The 23,709-nt window shown below is 42.0% G+C and overlaps 1 protein-coding gene across 1 annotated transcript in view; it reads right to left on the bottom strand.

The window, feature by feature from the left end:
* Positions 1-23,709, bottom strand: part of LOC142149904 (cystine/glutamate transporter-like) — a 158,232-nt gene that overhangs the window by 113,045 nt on the left and 21,478 nt on the right. The window contains exon 3 of the mRNA XM_075205453.1: positions 13,793-13,908. Within this exon, the coding sequence (XP_075061554.1) occupies positions 13,793-13,908 (116 nt within the window). The remainder of the gene's footprint in view (positions 1-13,792; positions 13,909-23,709) is intronic.

Raw genomic sequence — 23,709 nt, 5'->3', positions numbered from 1 at the left:
AGATGGCTCTCTGTATTGTGCAAGGATCAGAGGATGGCTCTATGTATCGTGCAGGGTTAGAGGATGGCTCTATGATTTGTGCAGGGTCAGAGGATGGCTCTATGTATTGTGCAGGGCCAGAGGATGGCTCTATATATTGTGCAGGGGTCAGTGGAAGGCTCTCTTTGTTATGCAGCCATCAGTGGATGGCTCTCTGTGTTGTGCAGGGACCAGGGGATGGCTCTCTGTGCTGTGCAGGGGTCAGAGGATGGCTCTATATATTGTGCAGGGTTCAGAGGATGGCTCTGTGTATTGTGCAGGGGTTTAGAGGATGGCTCTATGTATTGCACAGTGGTCAGAGGATGGCTCTATGTATTGTGCAGGGGTCAGAGGATGGTCTCTGTATATTGTGCAGGGGTCAGTGGAAGCCTCTCTTTGTTATGCAGCCGTCAGTGGATGGCTCTCTGTGTTGTGAAGGGACCAGAGGATGGCTCTCTGTGTTGTGCAGGTTTCAGAGGATGGCTCTATATATTATGCAGGGGTCAGAGGATGGCTCTCTTTGTTATGCAGGGCCAGAGGATGGCTCTCTGTGTTGTGCAGGGTCAGAGGATGGCTCTCTTTGTTTTGCATGGCCAGAGGATGGCTCCTTGAGTTGTATATGGATAAGTGAAGGCGCTACCTATTGTGCAGCGGTCAGATGAAGATTCTCTTTATTATGGGATTCTCTATCATGTGTAGGGGTCAGTAGAAGATTCTTTTGTGTGGTGCAGGTTTCACTAAAAGGCTCTATTTTGTACAGAAATCGGAGAAGGCTCTTTGAATTGTGAAGTTGTCACTGGCGGAGCAGAGGTTGGAATGTGAGAGAATAGTTGGTGAGTTGGGTGGCATGTCAGGGAAAAGCTGGTAGATATTCTCTTTCTAAGACACACAGGCCCTAAACTATGATAAAGCCAAAGTAAGAAAATGTAATAGTACTGTATGTGTGTATTTCAGTGAGCACACAAATCTGTGAATTAGCAGCTCCACCATTTTGTGAGTGACAGCAATCTCACTCCATGATAGTGCTGAATCTGCAGCTAACCGCAGAATGTGATGGCATACCATGTCTGTATTGTGCAAGTATCACGTCCATTAAGGTTTCTGCCTTAATCGTCGTAATTTCATTGCTTTTTGGAGTTTGAGTGGAAGAGTTTCAATAGTTTTTTTTATGTTTTAGATGGTGTGTAAGGAACCTTAATCGGACATGTTAAACCGTAAGGTTTTATGTCTATGGAATATATATATATATATATATATATATATATATACATATATATATATATATATATATATACATATATATATATATATATATATATATATATATATATATATATATATATTGTAACAAAAGGAGGCATTTAGCTGGCAATATGCAGAGAAAGCAGGGAAGTAGAGTAAAACATTTGGGCAGTAATGCACCTAGATTGAATGTAAAGACCTATGTATGAAAAGCAATAGTTTAAGTTTGGTTTAACTTACATGACTTTAAATCCTTCCTCTCAGCAAACAGACAGGGTGTGTATGTTTGAATTCCAGAGCCAGTGATGGGCGTTTCCTTTTAAAGAGAAGGTGGGTGTGTCACCTGTCCATCAAACTAAGGCTGGGGGAGGAGTATCAGGTATAAAAGCTTGTTTATATCATTTGTGCACTGAGATCAACGCTGGTAAGCTGGCTGGTCTTGAGAGAGCTGAGCTATGTCTAGCTAGCGTTTAGGGTCTCCAAGTATTTCTGTGAAATCTGTACGGTGTCAAAACATTTACCATCCTGACAATAAAACTACATAAAAAGGAAGAAGTTGTTCGCGTGTGCTTCAGCAGCAGCGGGCTCTTGCCAAAAGTTGTGTCAGGAGTGGGATACTCCGGGAAGCAAGTTTCTGCTACCCAACCCGCGCAGACGTCAACATGGAGGAAGTACTGGAACTCTCTTGAATTTGGCCGCTGCGCAGCAACACCAGCAAGCTCAGATGCTACGAGTTGCCGAGGCACATGTGGAAAACACAAGACTCTTAAGAGAAGAGTTTAGCCAGGTGAGACATGACAGAAATGAACCACTTTGTCCTGTTCTCCAGAAAATGTTGCCAGGTGATGACATAGAAGCATATCTGGTGTCCTTTGAGAGACTTGCAAAAAGGGCAAAATGGCCTCCTAAAGATTGGGCTGAGAGGCTGGCGCCATATCTGACTGGTGAAGCTCAGCGAGCTTATTTGGATCTAGATGAGGAACGGGCCTCTGACTATCTGTGCCTAAAGTCTGAGATATTGGCTCGCATTGGAGTTTCCGGGCCAGGCCGAGCCCAGCGCTATCACCAATGGCGCTATGTTAAAGAAAAAATGGTCAGAGCGCAAGTGGCTGAGCTTTATAAAATTTTAAAGAAATGGCTGCAGCCTGAGGAGAATTTGCCTTCTCGGATTATTGAAGTTCTGGCGATAGATCACTGCATCCGGGGGCCGAACCGCGATTTGCAAAGGTGGGTTCTGCAGTCAGACCCACAAACTTATGAAGAGCTTGCCACCGTGGTAGAAAGGTTTTGTGCGCTACAACAAATGACTTAAGAATCTGCATTTGTGCCAAAGCCGCTGCCACGCCAAAAGCCAGGTTTGACAATCCTTGCTACGGACAGAGGGCCAGGTGCAAAGCCGTCTAATCTGAAGTGTTTTGAATGTGGTGAGCCAGGCCACTTTAAGGCAAAGTGTCCTAAACTACCGGAACCCATGGACTGTTCCATGGCACATATTGGACCTGCTTTTCCAAGCTGTTTTACCATGAGTCCCACATCAGGAAGTCCTTGTTTGTTCCGGGTGACTGTGCTAATCAACCAGAACCTTGTTCTGGCCTTGGTTGACTCGGGGAGTGAACTCTCATTGGTTTCCAGCTCTGCCTTACCCGAAACCATAACTTCTCGGTTGCCCAAGGTGAAGGTTCTTTGCGTACATGGCACGACAGAGAAGTATTAAAGAACAATACTACCAGTCACACTCAAAGACAAAACTGTTATGGTGGTAGCTGCTATAGCACCTAAAATCCCATATCCACTCATTTTGGGGCGAGACTTCCCACTGTTTAATGATGTCCTCGGTGAGCGGATCCGGCCGGACATGCCGGCAACTGATGCAACAGTCGGAAGCACGGTCTTAAAGGAACCGCCTAAAGATCCACAACATCTGGACATGGATCTTTGGAAACCGCCAAACCGGAATGCCATCCTGGGAGTCACAGCAGGAGTTCCACAAAAGCATCCACCTGCGGAGAAACAAGGACAGTCCAAACTAGCATTGTTCGGTGATGTCGCAGATGAGCCCACCCCACCTGTCAGTGAGGATACGGACTGGTCCGCAATACCAATTTTGTTCCCTCTGCAGGACTTTGCTTGAGACCAACTTAATGATGCCACTTTAGGACATGCCTTTAAAAGTGTAACTGAGGTAAATGGGGTAGCGAAAGCCGCCCAGCCTGCAGAAGGTATACCATATTTTATTGTTAAAAATAATTTCTTGTATTGAGTTGCTACTGTACAGGGGGAAAAAGTAGAACAATTAATGGTTCCTCAGGTCCATGTACCCCTAGTGTTAAAAGCAGCACATACACATGTCTGTGGGGGACACCTATTGGACGATAAAACACGGGAACGAGTTCTGCTTAGGTTTTACTGGCCCGGTGTACACATGGCAGTGAAAAAGTATTGCCGGTCCTGTCCCATTTGTCAGAGAACCTGTCCCAAACCCATGTACAGGGCACCTCTCATTCCTATACCAATAGTACAAGTTCCCTTTGAACGGATAGCCATGAACCTTGTGGGGCCACTGGAAAAATCCGCACGTGGGCACCAATATATACTAGTGGTGCTTGACTATGCAACCAGGTATCCAGAGGCAATTCCCCTACGAAACATAAAGTCCAGCACCATAGCTAGAGAACTTGTATTGATGTTTACATGCTTGGGAATACCCAAAGAAATTCTCACAGATCAGGGTACTCCATTCATGTCTAAACTGATGAAGGACATGTGCCTGTTGCTAGGGGTTACGGCGCTTCACACCTCTGTATACCATCCACAAACAGATGGCTTGGTGGAACGCTTTAATCGCACATTAAAGCACATGCTCAGGAAAGCAGTGGCTCAAGAGAAAAAAGATTGGGACACTCTAATTCCCTATTTGATGTTTGCCATTCATGAGGTACCTCAAGCTTCAACAGGGTTTCGTCCCATTGAGCTATTGTTTGGGAGACAGCCCAGGGGTATCTTGGATATGTTAAAAGAAGGGTGAGAGCAGCAAGGTACAATTTGTGTCCCAAATGTATGAGAGGCTAGGAAAGATAGGGCCCATTGTGCAGCAACATGTAAAAGAGGCTCAGGAACGACAGAGGAAAAGTTATGATAAAAGTGCTGTTGTTCGATCTTTCAAGCCTGGGGACAAGGTCCTAGTCCTGGTTCCCACCCAGGAAAGCAAACTTTTCGCCCATTGGCAGGGTCCATATGAAATTCTAGAGGCTGTTGTTCCTGTCAATTACAGAGTCCGCCAGTTAGGTAGGAGAAGGGAGGAGCAAATATATCATGTTAACCTCCTTAAACCTTGGCATGATGAGGAAACTTCTACTCAGGTCGTGAGTACTGCCATTGAAAAGTCTGAAGTGCCCATAGAGCCAGCTTTGTCCGTTCAGCAGAGACAACAGACTGAAGATATGATTCGCCGGAACAGGGATGTCTTCTCTTCCATTCCTGGGCGCACTACCTCAATCGAACACAACATTGTCACTGCGCCAGGAGTCATTGTAAAGCAGAAGCCATATCGTATTCCAGAAGCCAGACGGGTGGACGTGAGAAAGGAGGTCGAGAAGATGCTCCAGTTAGATGTGATTGAAGAGTCCACTAGTGAGTGGAATAGTTCCATTGTGCTTGTCCCGAAACCAAATGGGACAATTAGGTTCTGCAATGACTTTAGGCGCCTAAACAGTATGTCGCAGTTTGATGCCTATCCAATGCCACGTGTGGATGAACTAGTGGAAAATCTTGCTGGTAGCAATTATTTGACAACCATTGATCTAACAAAGGGTTATTTGCAAGTTCCCCTGACTTCCACGGCCAAGCCAAAGACTGCATTTTCCACCCCTGATGGTCTCTATCAATATAAAGTCCTACCCTTTGGATTGCATGGGGCACCTGCCACCTTCCAAAGGGCCATGAATAAATTGCTACGACCTCACACAGCTTATGCAGCCGCTAACCTGGACGATATAGTTATTTATATCCCAGACTGGGGATCACATTTAGCCAAAGTTGAGGCGGTCTTAGCTTTATTAAGGTCAGCAGGGTTAACAGCTAACCCAGAGAAATGTGCCATAGCCATGAGAGAAGCCAAATATTGGGGGTACGTTGTTGGTCGAGGGCATGATCAAACCCCAGCTAGACAAAGTGGAGGCAGTCAAAAATTGGGCAAGACCAGAGAAAAAGTCACAGTTAAGAACCTTTTTAGGCTTAGTAGGTTACTACAGGCGGTTTGTAAGCCACTTCGCCACTAGAGCTGCTCCACTAAAGGACATGTTAAAAAGTTGTCCAGATAGATTAACCTGGTCTGACTCTGCAGAAACCGCCTGGTCTGATCTTCGGTTAGCTCTTTGTTCCTCCCCAGTTCTACAAGCACCGGATTTTACCCGGAGGTTCTTCCTCCAAACTGATGCTTCTGGTGTTGGCTTAGGTGCAGTCCTGTCACAGGAGAAGAATGGAGTAGAAAATCCTGTCCTGTACCTAAGCCGTAAGTTGCTTCCAAGGGAACAAAAATATGCCACTGTGGAGAAAGAATGTCTCGCCATAAAATGGGCTACAGAAGCTCTGCGCTATTATCTCCTAGGCAGAGAGTTCACCTTGATAACAGACCATGCACCATTGAGATGGATGCAGAACAACCGGGAGGTAAATGCCAAGGTAACCCGCTGGATCTTGGCACTGCAACCATTCAAGTTCTCAGTAGAACATAGACCCGGGATTCTACACAAAAATGCAGATGCGTTGTAACGAAAATATGCGCTCCTCGCGAAATCCTCGTCCCCCTACTTGGAGACGCTAGGGGGAGGGATATGTAACAAAAGGAGGCATTTAGCTGGCAATATGCAGAGAAAGCAGGAAAGTAGAGTAAAACATTTGTGCAGTAATGCACCTAGATTGAATGTAAAGACCTATGTATGAAAAGCAATAGTTTACATTTGGTTTAACTTACATGACTTGAAATCCTTCCTCTCAGCAAACAGACACGGTGTGTCTGTTTGAATTACAGAGCCAGTGATGGGCGTTTCCTTTTAAAGAGAAGGTGGGTATGTCACCTGTCCATCAAACTAAGGCTGGGGAAGGAGTATCAGGTATAAAAGCTTGTTTATATAATTTCTGCACTGAGATCAATGCTGGGGAAGCTGGCTGGTCTTGAGAGAGCTGAGCTATGTATAGCTAGCGTTTAGGGTCTCCAAGTATTGCTGTGAAATCTGTACGGTGTCAAAACATTTACCATCCTGACAATAAAACTACATAAAAAGGAAGAAGTTGTTTGCGTGTGCTTCAGCCGTAGCGGGCTCTTGCCACAATATATATATATATATATATATATATATATATATTTTCCATAGCCAATAGTTTCAATAGTTTTCTTACATCTTAGATGGTGTGTATGCAAGCTTAAACTGACATGTTAAACCGTAAGGTTTTTTTTCTATGGAATTTCATGGCTTTTTGTAAAGTAATAATATTGATAAAAAATTTATAAGCCTAAAATTGTACGCCCTTTAAAAATTACTTGGCAAATCTAATTTCCACTATTTTTCATAATCCCTAAAAAACAAGAGTTTTAATATTGCTCTATTATACTAACCTCTACCACCTCTGTTGGATGACTGTCCCACCTATCCATTACAGTTTTGATAAAGTATTTGTTCCTAAGATTTCCTCTAAACCTAGCACCCTCCATTTCCAGTTCATGGCTTTCTCTCACACATACCCCAATGCCCACCAGCTTTGTGATCGCATGCATACATGCCATTGCCAAGTGCTCCAGCTTTATTCTCATGTCACCCCCTGCGCACCAGCTTTTCTCTCACTTGTCACTGCATATGCACCAGATTTTATCTCACATCACCACTTCTGCACCAGCTTTTCTTTCACGTCACCCCTGTGCACCAAATTTGCTGTGGGGAAGGAGGGGGGGATCGGGATCGCAAACAGAGTGCTGGGGGAAAGGGATCACAAATACACTGATGTGGGGAGGGAGGAGGGGATCGGGATCGCAAACAAAGTGCTGGGGGAGGGGATCACAAATACACTGCTGTGGGGAGGGAGGGGGGATCGGATGACAGGCAAAGGAGAAGGGGATCGGATGACAGGCAGAGGAGTAGGGCATTGGATGACAGGCAGAGGAGTAGGGGACTGGATGACAGGCAGAGGAGAAGGGGATCGAATGACAGGCAGAGGAGAAGGGATCGGATGGCAGGCAGAGGAAAAGGGTATTGGATGACAGGCAGACGAGAAGTGGATCGGATGATCCAATATGATTATATCATCCTGCTGCTAGATCCAATTTTGGAGTTCATCAGTTGCTGTCATCTACATATCTCTGTTAAATCAGAGGGTTGTAAATGTCCGATCTTATTACCCTGACAAAATATGTTGTTCATAAGTCATCTAGTAATATCTGATGAGCTATTATTTCTAAATGTTAATTCAAAAGAGCATCAATGTCCAATGTTGAATTATGTTATATTAAGTATGAGTATGAATAGTAATTGATCAATCAATCAATCCTCTGTTTTACACATACATCGGAGATAGTCACGGGAAGCAGAACATAAGCATCCTAGACCATATCTAATGTACCAAAACAGACCAGACAAAATAGAATGAGTATCTTTTACAGTATTAGAGTAATGTCACTCTGGCATTCCAAAGAATAGTTGATTTCCAATTAGAAAATTGCTAGCATGCTGACACGTTAAATTAGGAACTCCTATCGCCTGTCATACTGGAGTCCTGGGGGTAAATGTATCAAGGTGCGATATTGCAAACCCAGCGATTTTCTCGGGAGAGTTGAAACTCGCAGATGTATGAAGCTGAGATTTCATGTAAAATCACCAGAATTGTGCTTCTGTCAAAATTGCTATTTGCAAAATCGATAGAGATCAAACTCCCGACTGTTTGCCACTGCAGCTATACAAGTCTCAAATGTCTGAAGCTGCGATTAAGCAAACTCAGGAGAGTTTGCTTTTTTAAACACGCCAGATACAACATGCTGCTTGCTAGCAGCTTGTTGTATAAACATATCACTGTTACACTGTTTTGCAATAGAGCTGGAGCTCCTGCATCTGTCAAAAGTGTTAAAAATAGATCAAAGTAGAAAAAAAAAGGTGTGGGGTCCCCCCTCTATTTAGTCTTAAACCCAGTGCTGCCAGCCTACTGCTGGTTCTGTGAAAATCGGGGAAAACATTTGCGTGGGGTCCTCCCTATTTTCATGGAACCAGCACTAGGCAAACCAGCCGGGGTGGGAGGCACTATAGCAGGGGGACACGCGGCAGGGGTCCCCCTGCCATAATGACTAACCAACCCCAGGCTGTTCAGCGCTGGGTTGGATTCCCTAGGGAGTGGTGTCCACTGAAAAGAAACAAGCAGGCTTCCCCCTAGGGACACCCAGCCTAGTGCTGATAGCACTAGGGCTCTTCCTACACCCCTGGGCGGTAGATGCAGGGTAATAACGGCGATATAAGTAATAAAAACACAAACGGACGTCTACAAATCCCAGCCAGCCAGGTTGCCCTAAATAGTGTGGGCATGCCGCTACTTGTATAACTACAAGCACCAGCATACCCACGGCAGCCAGGGCATGTTGGCACTTGGAGAACCACAAGTGCCAACAAGCCTTGTGGCGCCTAACAAATAAATGATAATAATAATAATAATAATAATAATAATAGTCAATGCGGGAGATGATGAATGCATGAATTAATGTTTTTGCGGTGTCTTGTGTCAAATATGTGCGCATTCTGGAAATGTTCTTTAGGTGTATGTTAACATGATTTAGCTATAGAGTTGATGTGGGGGAATAAACAACAGTTGTGTATCAAGGATTACACCTAGGCAATGAGCTTGCGGGGTGGGATTTATGGTCATGTTATCAACAGAAATAGAAATGTCAGGCAGGAAGCTTCTGTTTTTGGGTGGGAATATTATTAATTCAGTTTTTGAAAGATTGAGTTTTAATTGGAGAGAAGACATCCAAGATGAAATGGCAGAAAGACAGTCAGTCACGCGAGACAATATAGATGGTGAAAGATCAGGAGAGAATAGATAAATTTGTGTATCATTCGCATAGAGATGATACTGAAATCCAAAGGAGCTTATTCGTTTTCCAAGAGAAGTGGTGTAGATAGAGAATAGCAGAGGACCTAGGACTGAGCCTTGTGGTACCCCAACTGATAAAGGAAGCGGAGCAGAGGTGGATCCAGAGAAATTAACACTGAAATATATATGTATTGAGTTCCGAAGTGTCTCTATTGTAAAAGTTCGACAGCTCTATTTTCAAACAGTTCTGCCGTTAAAAGTGAAAATGTAGCAGTATTATTGTGAGTAGCTTTTTTAAGCAGTGTGGTTAACATACAATAGGGAAAATGTGTGGATACAAGACCGATTTTACATAGAGAATAAATCAAAGATATTGTGGCTTACCCTATATTTTGACATGCATATACAATTTGCTAGAATGCCATGTAAAAGTGAAAAAGGCCTTATTCAGGATACGTGAATGTTTTTGCACGTACCTTTGCCATCCATTCCGGCTGCCGGAATGGAGTGGTGAGTGCATTCCCCATCCATTCCTCTGACATCGCACTGAGGGATAAACTTTGAATTAAAAGCAGTGCCAGGGCTAAAAATTATACAGTGTGCCCCACCTCAGACCCAAAACACTAACCAGCCCCCCTACAGCCATTAAATATCTCTAATTTGTCTGCAGTTTACAAATCAAATTCGGTATGCGGGGGAACACACAGCCATATTTGTGCTCCCAAGTGAAGCCACATATACTGCGCCCAGCACATGACTCTATCTGACATGGGCAACGTTGTGAACTTTTCTGAAATCCACTATCTTTAAAATGGTGCATGTTTTACCAAATTGTAAAAAAACTGTAACTTTGACAAACTTGTGAAACCTCATGGGCACTCCTCAGCCCTATTAGCTTTCTAACAAAAGTTACTGCATGTCTTTAAACGCCCTGTACGCCGAGTTACGCTCTCCCAAAAAAACTCATAAAACGGCGACTTTTGCAAAACAGGAAGTAGAAAAAACGGCGAGATTTTGAAATTTAGATTGTTTTTAAATTGTCATTTTTTATTCTTTTTTTCTGAAATTTGACATGCGGCACCTGTGGACAGTTCTCAATTTGCATGCCAAATTTCAGCTTAATAGCTTTAATACGTTTAAAGATGTAGAGCCTCAAACACCATGTCCCCCCTCTCACAGATTTCCAATGGCAGAATGTCGTTTTTTACATGTAACCTTAATATAAGGGCACGACTGTGCCATTATAATATATTGACTACTGTAACCTCCTCCTCACTGGCCTCCCCCAATCTCATCTTGCTCCCCTTCGATCTGTTCTTAACGCAGCTGCTAGGCTCATCTTCCTCTCTCGCCGCTCCTCGTCGGTCTCCCCCCTCTACCAATCCCTTCACTGGCTCCCCTTCCCCTTCAGAATCCTCTTCAAGCTCCTCACTCTTACTTACAAGGCCCTCGCCAACTCCACTGCACCCTACATCTCCACCCTCCTCTCTATTCATGCTCCTTCCCGCCCTCTCCGATCTGCCAATGACTGTCGCCTCTCTTCTCCCCTGATCACCTCCTCCCATGCGCGTATCCAAGACTTCGCCCGTGCTGCCCCCCTCCACTGGAACAAGCTCCCTCCCTCCATCAGAACTTCCCCTAATCTGTCCAGTTTCAAATGGGCTTTAAAAACCCACCTTTTTCGTAAAGCCTTCCAGTCTCCCACTTAATTACCTACCTTTTCTTCTGCCTCTTCCCCTTCATTCCCCTTCCCCTATCCTCCATTCCTCCCTCTCTCCCCCGTGTCTCTCTGTCTGTCCACCTCACCCCTTAGATTGTACGCTCCTTTGAGCAGGGTCACCTCTCCTCCTGTCTCACCACTGTTAACTCTGCTCTCCAGCAACCTTGCCGTCCTCCTCGAGGACCCTCTTCCCCCTGTCCCCTCCCGCTCCCTCCTCTCCCCCCTGGGGGTCTCCCTATAATCCGTGCCCTCCCTCTTGGGCTCCGTCGTATGCAGACCTTCCCCTCTCCCCTCCCCCGCCCTTGCTGTGCTTTGAGCTCACGGAGTTACTGTGCTTATTGTTTACTGTACTGTGCTGTCTCTCCTTGTATTGTAATTTCGTTTTGTCCATGTACGGCGCTACGGACACCTAGTGGCGCCCTATAAATAAAAATTAATAATAATAATAATAATAATAATTGTAAACATATTGTGCATACAGCAATAAATCACATGCCATAACCCTTAGATACTATCATAACTTTTTTTTTTATATATAAAATAGGGGTATGGGATCCTTTACTCAAAATGCATGTGGGTTTTCTGGATAAAGGGAATTTCCGAGGTTTTAAGCGCTAAGCCTAAAAATGCCTAAAAGTATATTTAAATACATTTAAAATCTAACCCAGCTGTCCCCAACATTCCCTTCCTCATTACCTTGTAAAGCAGTCTTTTAAGTGACTGTACTGAGAGTTGCTCACAATCACCTATGTGTGTATAATATCATCACCAAGCAGCAGTAAATATTTATTTTCTGTATGGTTTTTCAAGTTTTCTGGATACTAAGAATTTGTATAAAAATTTCATACATGTTCTGCCATTCAATAACTCTTGAAGGAGACATACACCATTTTTCTTTAAATTCATATTTGCTTGCCTATTTTTTAAAACTTATAACTGTAAATCACACTTTATGCAGCAGGTATTCTGTCACGGGCACTAGGAGTCTTTACCCAGGGATCACCAGGTGATGGACTTACCAGAGCAGTATAGATGGTAATATGGTACTCTGGTAGCGGGGTGATCACGGAACAGGAGACAGCAGATGGTAGAGAATGCTCGTGGAAAGTCTATGACTAGCAGCACTGGTAATATATAGGTAGTAGTACACGAGTAACTGAATGGACAAAGGAAATGTGAGGGTAGTCAGTGGTCTGCGGTAGCAAGTTGTACCACTGCTATAGTGAGGAGGAATGTCCAGAAGCAACGAGGAGGTGATGAGAGTCAGCGGTCTGCGTTTAGCAAGTTGTACCGCTGTCTAGGTGAAGGAATGAAATCCAGGTGGAGGTATCCGGGAAGTCAGTGGTCTGCGTTAGCAAGTTGTACCACTGCTATAGTGAAAGGATACTGGAACAGGTGACTCAGGAAACAGGGAACAGTGGTCTGCCTCTAGCAAGTTGTACCACTGAATATATATGTGAGGAGAAGCACGGGGAGAGAAATGCTATGCAGAGTATACACGGGCACACTGAACTTGATCCCACGATGATATGCACAATATAGTAATGACTGAACAGCACTGCACAATAATACAAAGTCACAGGAACTATCCGGGCAAAAGGTAACACAGTCAAATGATGGCAATAGGCTCAGCGGATAGTAAACTCCAGAGGAGAACAACTCAGTCCAGCAAGATATGCAATACACCAGCACAGTCAATGAGAAGTATGCATACCGTGGTTCAGGAGCAGGCTGTCAGACAGGAGTGCAGAGATACCTGAACGGCTGGAGGCCGGCAGGATGCGAAGTCCCAGGAGGGTAGAAGCGGTAATCAAGTAGGTGCAGCGCACAGGTAGGTAGACCAGCAGAGATGGAAACAAATACTCAGGAAGCAGTAGTATATAGAACTGGACACCTGGAGAACACTGAAGAGTAGAGATGGTCTAGACGAGATGAAAGCAGCGAGGCGTTGATCCGATGCAGACTGACGAGTTGACACAGGCAGGAACACTGTAGAAGCACGGAGAGCGGATCAGCTGGCTGCAGACACGAGTAGAACTGAAGGGTAGCGGCAAGCAGGACACTGCAGGTACACGGAGGTAGCGGATAGGAATCAGCAGGTGCAGTCACGATGAAACACGGGAGAGTTGAGATGAGCTGGAACTGTTGAGCACGGAGGCAGCGGATAGGAATCAGCTGGTGCAGTCTCGATGAAACACAGGAGAGTTGAAGTGAGCTGATAACTGTAGTGCACGGAGGCAGCGGATATGAATCAGCTAATACAGTCACGATGAAACACAGGAGAGTTGAAGTGAGTTGATAACTGTAGTGCACGGAGGCAGCGGATAGGAATCAGCTAATACCGTCACGATGAAACACAGGAGAGTTGAAGTGGTCTGGAAACCACAGGAGAGTTGAAGTGGTCTGGAAACCACAGGAATCAGCTGAGCTGAATACACGAGGAAACACAGGGACACCTTCAGAGGCTCATGGAGAATGAGACTCCAAGATCAGGCAACGAGGTATGGAACTCGGGTGCTTTAAATAGGGAGTGTTGCCTGATCAGCCAATTAACTAAAAGGAACAGGTACTGAAGGTTTGAAAGTACTGCGCATGCGCAGACCCTCAGGATGGTGGACGGCCACGGTTCCTAAACACACGGGAAGAAGCACTCACAGTCTGGTGAGTGACATATTCATGGTACATGATATAGATATTTCTTGTTTCAGAAATAAAATTCAGATATAAATGGGTAATACTTACTTATTCCAAAAGCTGTGACAAATTTGATAGCGAGTTCTGGTATCTCACATTGTATAAAGAAGGGCTCGAGGAGATAGCGACCAAATGTTAGTGATACCAGTGCTGTAATAGCTGGTCTAAAACAGAGAGAGAGAGAGAAACAATCATTGTAATGTAAACTGTATAAAAATTCAAGGCAAGGATTATAAACACATTACATTTTATGTGGCAGAGAACACTTCTTGTATCTGCTTTGTTCTATAGCACATCTTTCTCATTGTGCAGAGTCTGAAAGTAAAATAAATTTATTGTATAGTAGTTATACAAGCAGATGCACACAGATATAATTATAATAACAGTTAGTTCCTGTGGAAATGTTGCACTGACCGTGAAGGTAAAGATTATAGGACTATTATATTAAAAGCCATTTTTTTTTTGTCAATGCAAAATCAGCCATACAAGATGAGCCATTATATATGATCTACACTTGGTGTTTTCACTGAATTGAGCAGGAACTGTTACTGAAACAAATTGCTAGTTTTATTTGCCTTTTGGCTTCAATAGCAGCAGAAACTGACAGAAATCTCACTTCCCTCAGGAGAATGAGGGAGAGAAGAGAATGTATGATTTACTGATGTGTATCAGGGCAAATAGTGAGGACAGGATCAGCCATACAGTGAGCGCTGTAGGCAGTCGGAATATATCCAGTAAGCTGACTCAGTCTGCTGAGACATGTCTTATAACAACACATGAGTAGATAAATTATAGGTTTAAATGGTTACCAAAGTTTGCTTTTGAGGCATGTAAATTGTCTTGGTATTACTAATTCACCCCCCCCGCCCCCCAATCCTGAACTGTGTACTTAAATTAAATTAATAAACACTGAAGTGCCTATATTGTTAGGGAAAATATGTTTTATAAAAGGAATGGAGAAATACCCCTTTGCTTTAATACATCATCATCATCATCATCATCACCATTTATTTATATAGCGCCACTGATTCTGCAGTGCTGTACAGAGAACTCATTCACATCAATCCCTGCCCCACTGGAGCTTACAGTCTAAATTCCCTAACATACACACACACAGACAGACTAGGGTCAAATTTGATAACAGCCAATTAACCTAAAAGTATGTTTTTGGAGTGTGGGAGGAAACCGGAGTACCCGGAGGAAACCCACGCAAACACAGGGAGAACATACAAACTCCTCACAGATAAGGCCATGGTCGGGAATTGAACTCATGACCCCAGTGCTGAGAGGCAGAAGTGCTAACCACTTAGATGACTCATGACACCACCACAGGAAGGCAGAGAGGCACCATGAAGAGTAATATGCATGAAACGAGGTGGTTTATTTAAGCAGAGACCATACAGGTAAAATGTATGTAGCATATTAAAAAGCAGATAACACAAGTACTGGATTGAGGAATAATTTTTCATCGCACCGAGTGTAAACCCCTCTATGTGTATATAATTAATCATATAATCATATGAGGGGAGGTGCACCCTCACAAATAAAAATTTCAGAAGAAACAAAGTGGAAGAAAGAATTGTGTTTCCAAAGCACTCTTTTGTTCTTTGCTATGTGTGATAAACATTTATTAAAAAAATAACCTTTATTAGAATATTTTAAAAACAATTATAGTGAAATATTAAAAGAAAAGAGGTGGTAGTGACTTGAAGAGAGATACTCAATACTGTTAAAAAGGTAGAAGAACTACCCAGCTGTCTCGCTGTTCCAGTAATTATATATTGTAATAGCTAAATCATTAATTGTTGCAATGAGATCTTAGACCTTGATTAGATACTTAATAAATTTATATTCAAATAGTAATATTACTTAAGCATTAGGGGTATCCCAAATTTATAGACCCTATTACAATACTACAATGTAATCATATTAAATTCAACTAGTTAGCCTGATTATATTATAATAGTATTGAAAATCCAAAATATTCTACCTGCACTAGTTCACAGGAAACAGTATCCACACTGTAAATGATGAGATATATATGCACAATCTATCATACAACCACATTGTTACATTATATAAACAAATATAGAGGGATGAAAGAATCCCCTATAGGATTCCTATTATCAGTGTCAGCCTTATTAAATGGCAGGAGTGTATTCCTCCAATATCTACCTCACTAAATAGCAAGGGTGTAATCCACCAATATACTTGCGATTAATATAAGCCAAATTTGTCCGGATCTAATAAGGAGATCTAAATACTAATGCACTTGGTCAAGAGATCAGCTAACTATAATAGAATTATTAAGATACTGGCAGCAAGCCAAGCGAATGCCGATTCGCGTTTCGCTATAGGCTTTTACAAGTTAGCTGATTTCTTGACCGGCTACATTAGTAGTTAGATTCAGGTCTCCTTATTGGTTCCAGACAAACTTGGCTTACAAGTACTGGATTGCCAGATAAAGCTGAGGTGCTGAGGACTCTGGTTACCAGGCAGGTGAGATGATCTGCAGGCAGAGAGAGACAGGCTTACTAGGATAGGTTGGGAAGCTTGTAGCTGGATGCCAGGCACATGAGATGATCAGGGAGTCTGTCAGGATCAGAATACTGGAGACTCTCAAAGAGACCAGCAACAGCAAACACACTTGAGGAATTTGCTCAGATTGCTGGGAAAGGCAGTCTCTTAAAGGTTAGACACAGTTGATTGGGTTCCAGATATAATGATGAAAGCTTAAACCCTTGCAGGCAGGATCAGATGAATGCAGTACGACTTCTAGATAGGAGATACAGAACTGTAGGCAGTTGCAGATTGTGACAAAGACCCTACAATTGAATGGACCTAGTGCTTAATCTTACTCAGCCAAGGAACAGGGCATAAGACCATGAGTCACCATTAAATTATAGGTCCTGTATGTTTCAAGTATAAATGCACAGCTTACATGTATTTATGTAGGTTCTATAAATGTATGCTCTATACAAACTGTTTTGGAGAGCAATGATATATTCTTGTATGCCACCAGGTTGGCCCTTTTATGGCCATTTCTATGGTCATGTATATATCACATTGTCCTCTGTTTGGATAGTATAAAACATTGCATATAATGTGGATTTTTAAATTCAAATACAGGAACAAAGAGATATGTCTTAAAATGTTTAAATCAGATTTATATGTTAATTAAACTTTGGCAGAAGAGCACTTTTAATAATTTCAGAATGCAAATCATGATGACATTTAAGTAGTAAATGACTAAAGCAGAAGATTCCAAGCAGTCCTCAGTTAACCTAAACAAGTCAGGTTTTAGAAATATGCTTCATTAATGTCAGCATATCAATTCATGTCTGTTGGCCAGATTATGTCATAGCATTCACTATAATCTAGAAATTAGATTTATGACAAAACACTGAATTTAAAGAAGATTTTCTCAATCCCAGTCCTCAAGTAACCCCAGCAGGTCACATATTAAGATTTCTGTAATGGTTCACAGGTAAATTAATCTATATGATTGGGTCAGTAATTATTCCTGCTCATCCTGGTTCAGAGTGAGTTCATTAACAAAAGTGAAATTGATTAATAAGCTGAATGCACGTGAAGCAAGTCTTGGTGTGAGGGAGTCTGTGTCTTGGCATCATGATTACAAAGACAGCACTTGTATTTTTTTGGGTGCTCTGCCTATTGAGTTAGCTAAAGGGGACATTATTTGTGTTTTTACACAGTATGGGGAAGTGGTGAATATTAATCTGGTTCGTGATAAATCAACAAGGTGCTCTCGTGGATTCTGCTTTCTTTGTTATGAGGGTCAGAGAAGTACAGTGCTGGCAGTGGCTATTTATCTTCAAACTGGTATTCATAAACACATCCACGGGGTGTTTTTGGTGCTGGGAAATATCCTGAAGCAATATCACACTGATGTTGTTTTTCACATCTCTTATATATGGGGTGGAGCCCTGAACAGCATCCAGGTGCAGACTGTGAAGACCACGACTTTAATAAACCTAATTAAGAATATATCCGGTACACATACACAATATCACCCCTTATTTCGGCTATAGTTCCAGAAATCCTACACTATTAGGTACTTTGCCTTCTTGTTCTTTATAGAATATATATATATATATATATATATATATATATATATATGTATATATATATATATATATATATATATATATATGACACTCCGCAGACATCAGACACAGACAGCTTCAAATGAAATGGTGCTTTATTGTTTGCATCACAATAAGGATGACTCCAGTAAACAATCCACATTGTTTACACCTCCTGGTGGCCCTAATGCTATGCTAAACACAGTCCAGCTCTCTACTGTCTGGCCAGCTCTTCCAGCATCAGTCTCGACTCCCAAGCATAAAATGAGCAACACGGTCTTTTAATCCCCACTCAAAGACTGCAAACCAATCACAGAAAATAAATCAATAACACACATATGGTATGTGTTTGTGTGCGATGGGAAAGACTGTTTGGAAATTAACTCTGTATGCAGCTTTCCCTTGTAGACTTCCCAGGACCTCACCTGGCTCCTCACTAGAGATGGGCGGGCTCGGTTCCCTGTGAACTAGAATAATACGTGTGCAAATCCTTCTCTATACTAGACACCACACTATCTAACCATCCAATACAGATTGAGCGGGTATATAGGGCCTTGAAACCCCGACCGATGGAAACTGATCCGCCCGAGACGTAATTCTGCGCCTATTATCCTTCAAGACTAAGAACTTCATCTCTACTGCGGTCAGGAACTCTCCCTACATTCTCTTTGATGGTTGCCGCATTCAAGTATTCCAAGACCTTGCCCCCTTAACGATTGCTAAAAGACACAACCTCAGGGAAGTTACCCGTATTCTCAAAAAAATGGCTACAAATACAGCTGGGGATTTCCTTTCCGCTTGATAATTGAAGTGGAAGGTCGTCAAGAGACGATTTGTACACCAAACAAGGGGAAAGACTTGATTCATCGGCTTAACTTTTCTCGCCCTGATCGGGTCATTGGAGGGGACCCACAGAGCTCCACCGTACAACAACCCCTGTGAACTGCATTCCTGACCCTCCTATCAGGAAGGATCTACTTGTTTATCTTTCCCATTGTTTACACAATGACATGCTTTGTTGACAAGACTTTCTCTCTCCCTCTGCTTGGTTAACAAATGTTTTTTTTTTTGAGTTTTCATGGTAACATTCTTATTGCTCTGATATAGGTGCAGCCGATTCTGGTTGTTTGTTTTTCACTGATACTAAATTTTTTTTTTACAGTTGGGCGGGGGGCACTTTTTATTTGTCCCCTTAGCCGCACACTCACTCACAAAGGGAATCATATATTTCTTTTCTTTTTAGAAACGTAAAGTTTAATTGCACTCCCACACTTTGTGCCTTGATATAATTCACTGCATAGGTGTATCTCACCTAATATTTGGCTATTCTAGTTTTTAGGCACTTTTCCTGTAGGCTACCCCTCTGCCTTTGAGGCTCGAGCATACGCCCATACCCTCCTTTTCTCCATATCCTATCGCTTATTCCCATCCTTGCCTTTTCTGTTCTTCCATCCCCTCCCCCTCCCTTCTTCTGTGCCACAGCGCAATAAATTACATTATTGCTTTCAGTGTCCTTCCTTCTCCATTCTTGTGGGTCCTCCATCTCTGTGGGGTCACATTCTGTCCCCTTTAATTTATTTTGATCCCCTGCGCACCAACTATGTCCCTCACAATTCTCTCTCTAAATGTCAAAGGGCTGAATACTACCCAAAATGTTCTATGCTTTTTTATACCATACATACAAAACATACATACAAAATATACAAAACCATACATACATACCATACAAAACTCCAAAAAATATACTGGTAGGTTAATTGGCTGCAATCAAAAAATTGACCCTAGTCTCTCCCTCTCTGTCTGTATGTGTGTGAGTGTGTGTCTATAGTAGGAAATTTAGACTGTAAGCTCCAATGGGGCAGGGACTGATGTGAATGAGTTCTCTGTACAGCGCTGCGGAATTAGTGGCGCTATATAAATAAATGATGATGATGATGATGATGATACATAAACTTAAAGGTGATATTATTTTTTTGCAGGAGACTCACTTCAAAGCTGGTGGCCATCCCTCACTGTCCTCGAAAAGATACTCCACGGTGTACTACTGCTCTCATATATATAATCGGGTTCCGGATAGGGCCTCATCACTTCAAAATATCGCTATTTGCTGATGACGTCTTATTAACGCTTTTCAACCTCATCATTTAGCTTCCAAACTTCCTCAATGAGCTAACGGTGTATGGTATCTTGTCAGATTACAAAACAAACAATTCTAAATCAGAGGCTTTATTGTTTCAAGTCTCTAGTGCAGTTAAAAGTATACTAGAATCTTCGTTTGGTTTCCAGTGGCGCCCCAAAGCGCTGCGTTATTTAAGGGTTCAGATCCCGAAAGAGTATAACTACATCCCCCTTCTTGATTCAATAAAAAGAGATCTTCACAGATGGGATTTGCTTTTTATTTCCTGGTTTGGTAGGATTAGTGTCATAAGGATGAACGTTTTACCCCAAGATTTATACCTGTTCCAGACATTACCTATACCAGTACCAGGTACATTTTTAGCGAACTTGCAACTAGTTTGTGGTAGATTCCTATGGCAGGGGAAGAAATCAAGGCTCAAGCGATCCTGCCTTGCCAAGTCCACCCATTTTGGGGGTATGGTCTCTCGCTCTTTGATCGTTACTATCATGCGGTTAACCTCAGTCATATTATTTCTTGACAGTCGACCCCGGGGAAGAGATGGGTCGACCTAGAGAATGCACTCACTCCAGCTCACACACTGAACTCCCTCCCTTGGCTCCCCCGTAGTCAAAGGCAGGATGCAGACTACTCTCACCCTACTATACAATTCACACTTGACATTTGGGACAAATTGCATAAAAGATGGAAACTCACTTCATTCCCATCCCCTCTCACTCCTCTATGGCACCACCCAGATTTCCCAGTAGGGAGTTCTAACCCATACTCATTACCATGGCAGAAAGCAGGTATCACTCAATTTATCCACATATTTGGAGAATTTGCTCCTCAGACCTACCTGGAACTGAGAGAGAAAGCGGGCCTTTCTTCATCCTTGTACTTTGCTTACATTCAAATCCACGGCTTTATACAAGCCCAATGCAGAACAACTAGATTACGTAAGCCTACACCTTTTGAGAGGAGTTGTATGGACCAAATTGGAGCCCCAGGATTGATATCTTTGGCTTACCACATTTTTTTTAACCCAGAAATTGATCTCAACGAACCATTTGCGACCGCTTGGGAGCTTGACACTCGCACAACTATGGATCAGGAGGGATGGTCCCAGCTTCTACTCAAGATCTCCAAGGTCTCCATTAATATGTTGATTAGAGAAAACACATATAAAGTGTATACAAGGTGGTATATGGTGCCCACGAGATTGCATAAAATTTACCCAGGTACGTCGGATCTGTGCTGGAGGGCCTGTGGGGATGTGGGGTCTTTTTACCATATATGGTGGACATGTCCTAGCATCTCTAATTTATGGTCACAGGTCTCTGCTTTTATTGCTAGAATTTTGGAGGTTGAGGTGTCTCCGGACCTGTTGGTTATGCTATTATGCTGCCCAGTCAAATCCCTTACTAGGCATAGTGATAATCTTGCAAATAGCTAAAGAATTGAAGTCACCCTGGCCCCCCAGGTCTCCAGAGCATAATCTCCCGGGTCTGGTACATATCCTCAATGGAGTACATCACCAGTCTCCTTCATGACAAAATCCGACACTTCCATAAAGTGTGGGATCCTTGGTACTCTTTCCATCAAGCCCTAAAGCCTGCTACTCAGTAAGCTGCATCATTTGTTTATATCTTGAATGTTCTCACATTTTCTTTTTTCTTTCTCTCTGATATTAACATGCTCAAAAGGCCCTGCGAAGTTGGATGCAAGACACCAAAAGGTTTATCGGTGGGCTCTTTGTGTCCCTGGGGGGTTGATGTGCTGGTCGCATCCCCCCTGGGGCCATATCAGGCCCTTTCTTCTACCTTTTACCTTCTCAAACTTTTTCTCTCTTTCTCCTCCCTTCTCCCCTCGCCCTTCCAATTTTTCCCTTATTTTTATTTCTTTTTTCCTTCACAAGATACAAAATAAAAAATAATACATAAAACTCCCAACAACATGGATCTTGAATGCAAAAAAAATAATCCATTTTAGATAATCCCTCATTATCTCTACAGGTCCATTGATGTGGTCCTTATTTTTGAAAACACAATAACGATATGTCTTGTTTGCTGTACTAAATTCTCATGATTGTTTTGTTTCATTCACAATGATCCATTATACTTCCATGAGTCAACAGAGAAATGTTATTAATTTAATATTTGGCATGCAGATGATATATCTGTGCACAAGGTGGTGTTGCTAAAATCACATGTTACACTAGTTTATTTTATGTAAAATCTACAGTTTAAATCTTTTTACACTTCTGTTAGGTACTGTCTGGATAAGTTAGCTTTTTACAACCATATTTGATGCAATAACCAAGGGGTGAAACATTTAAACAGAAGTGTAGAGAATTTCTGAAGATAGTTTGTAGAAACTGAAAACATAATGGAACAGCTGTGCATAATTCACACTTGTGTAGGACTGGGTAACAATACCTGAGCCCGAGGCCTAACTGTTATTTGTAAAGCTGGCGACAGTCCTTTATTTTTTACTAACATTCCGTCGGGCAGATTTAGAACAGCAGCAACACACTGTTTTCATCTCCTAAATTACAAGCGTGTCTGTAGCTCTATTATATATTAAGCATACAGCGGTCAGTGACACTTGACAAAGCTTTACAGAAGTTTCTGGGGGAAGTGAATGATTGACAATAATTTTCATCTCTATTCAAGATTATTGCCCGAGGTGCCAAGACCGTAGTGGATGTTCACAACACCAGCCTTTATACAGTACAGTTTTAGATATGAAATGTGAAAGAAGACAACTGTGATTTCTTTTCTGGAACTTAGTTTTTTTTCTCTCTTTTTTGTGATCTACGCTGAGAGAGGATATTTGTTAAAAGTTCTCTGTAGTAGATTGTAGACCAGAATCTACTTTGAGACTAACATTGTGGAAATAGCCACTGACATAACACTAGCGAAATAGAAGAAAATACTGGTTCAGATTATAGAAAATGTAGCAATTACTTGACCATTGAAAGTATTCTAAAATGAAATATAATGGAGAAAGAATATGCTATATTTTTTGTTTTCAATAACTTTATTAATAGAACACATATAAATTACAATTCCACTTATGTTTTAAAATTTAACAATATACATGTTCTAATACATTAAACCATTCATTTCACTTATCTAGTTATAATTTTTTCTTAATTTATTCTTCTTACTATGAATTTATCATCTCCACTTTCTATACCTTAACCTTTACATCTCTTGCTCTAAAAACTTAAATCAATAAATTTTCAAGTTCTAAGAAGCTTACAAGGGGCAAAAAATATAATTATGCAAGAAAAGAATCAAATATGGCAAAAGGGGAAAGGGAGAGGGTTTTTTTACCAGTTCACTTATTCTTAATCCTAAACCATCTTCATCTAATTATCTAATTTATTAACAACTCCAATCTTCTAATTTACCTTTATGAACTCATTTCCTCAAAACCTCAACTCTTATTTCTCACAGCTCTTCTTATATTTCCCTTACATTAACTTATCTATCCAAATTAAATACTTTCATGATAGTAGTTTTTGATTCTTCTGTTAGAGATTCTACATATACTCCCCATTTATTATAAAAATTATCCATTCCTCTTTCTATATCTAACAGTATTGCCCTCCTATCAAAATAAAGCACTTCTAATAACTCTATTTTCAACTCCTGTTGGGAGGTTGTAATGGGGAAGAGCCTGTAATCCAATTCCTCAATATAATTTTTTTACTATCGTAACTATTATTGTCAGAA

This window comes from Mixophyes fleayi, chromosome 1 (assembly GCF_038048845.1).
Source record: "Mixophyes fleayi isolate aMixFle1 chromosome 1, aMixFle1.hap1, whole genome shotgun sequence".
Lineage (NCBI taxonomy): Eukaryota > Metazoa > Chordata > Amphibia > Anura > Limnodynastidae > Mixophyes > Mixophyes fleayi.
Note: the sequence above shows the minus strand (reverse complement) of the source record. Positions and strands in the feature narration are given on the sequence as shown.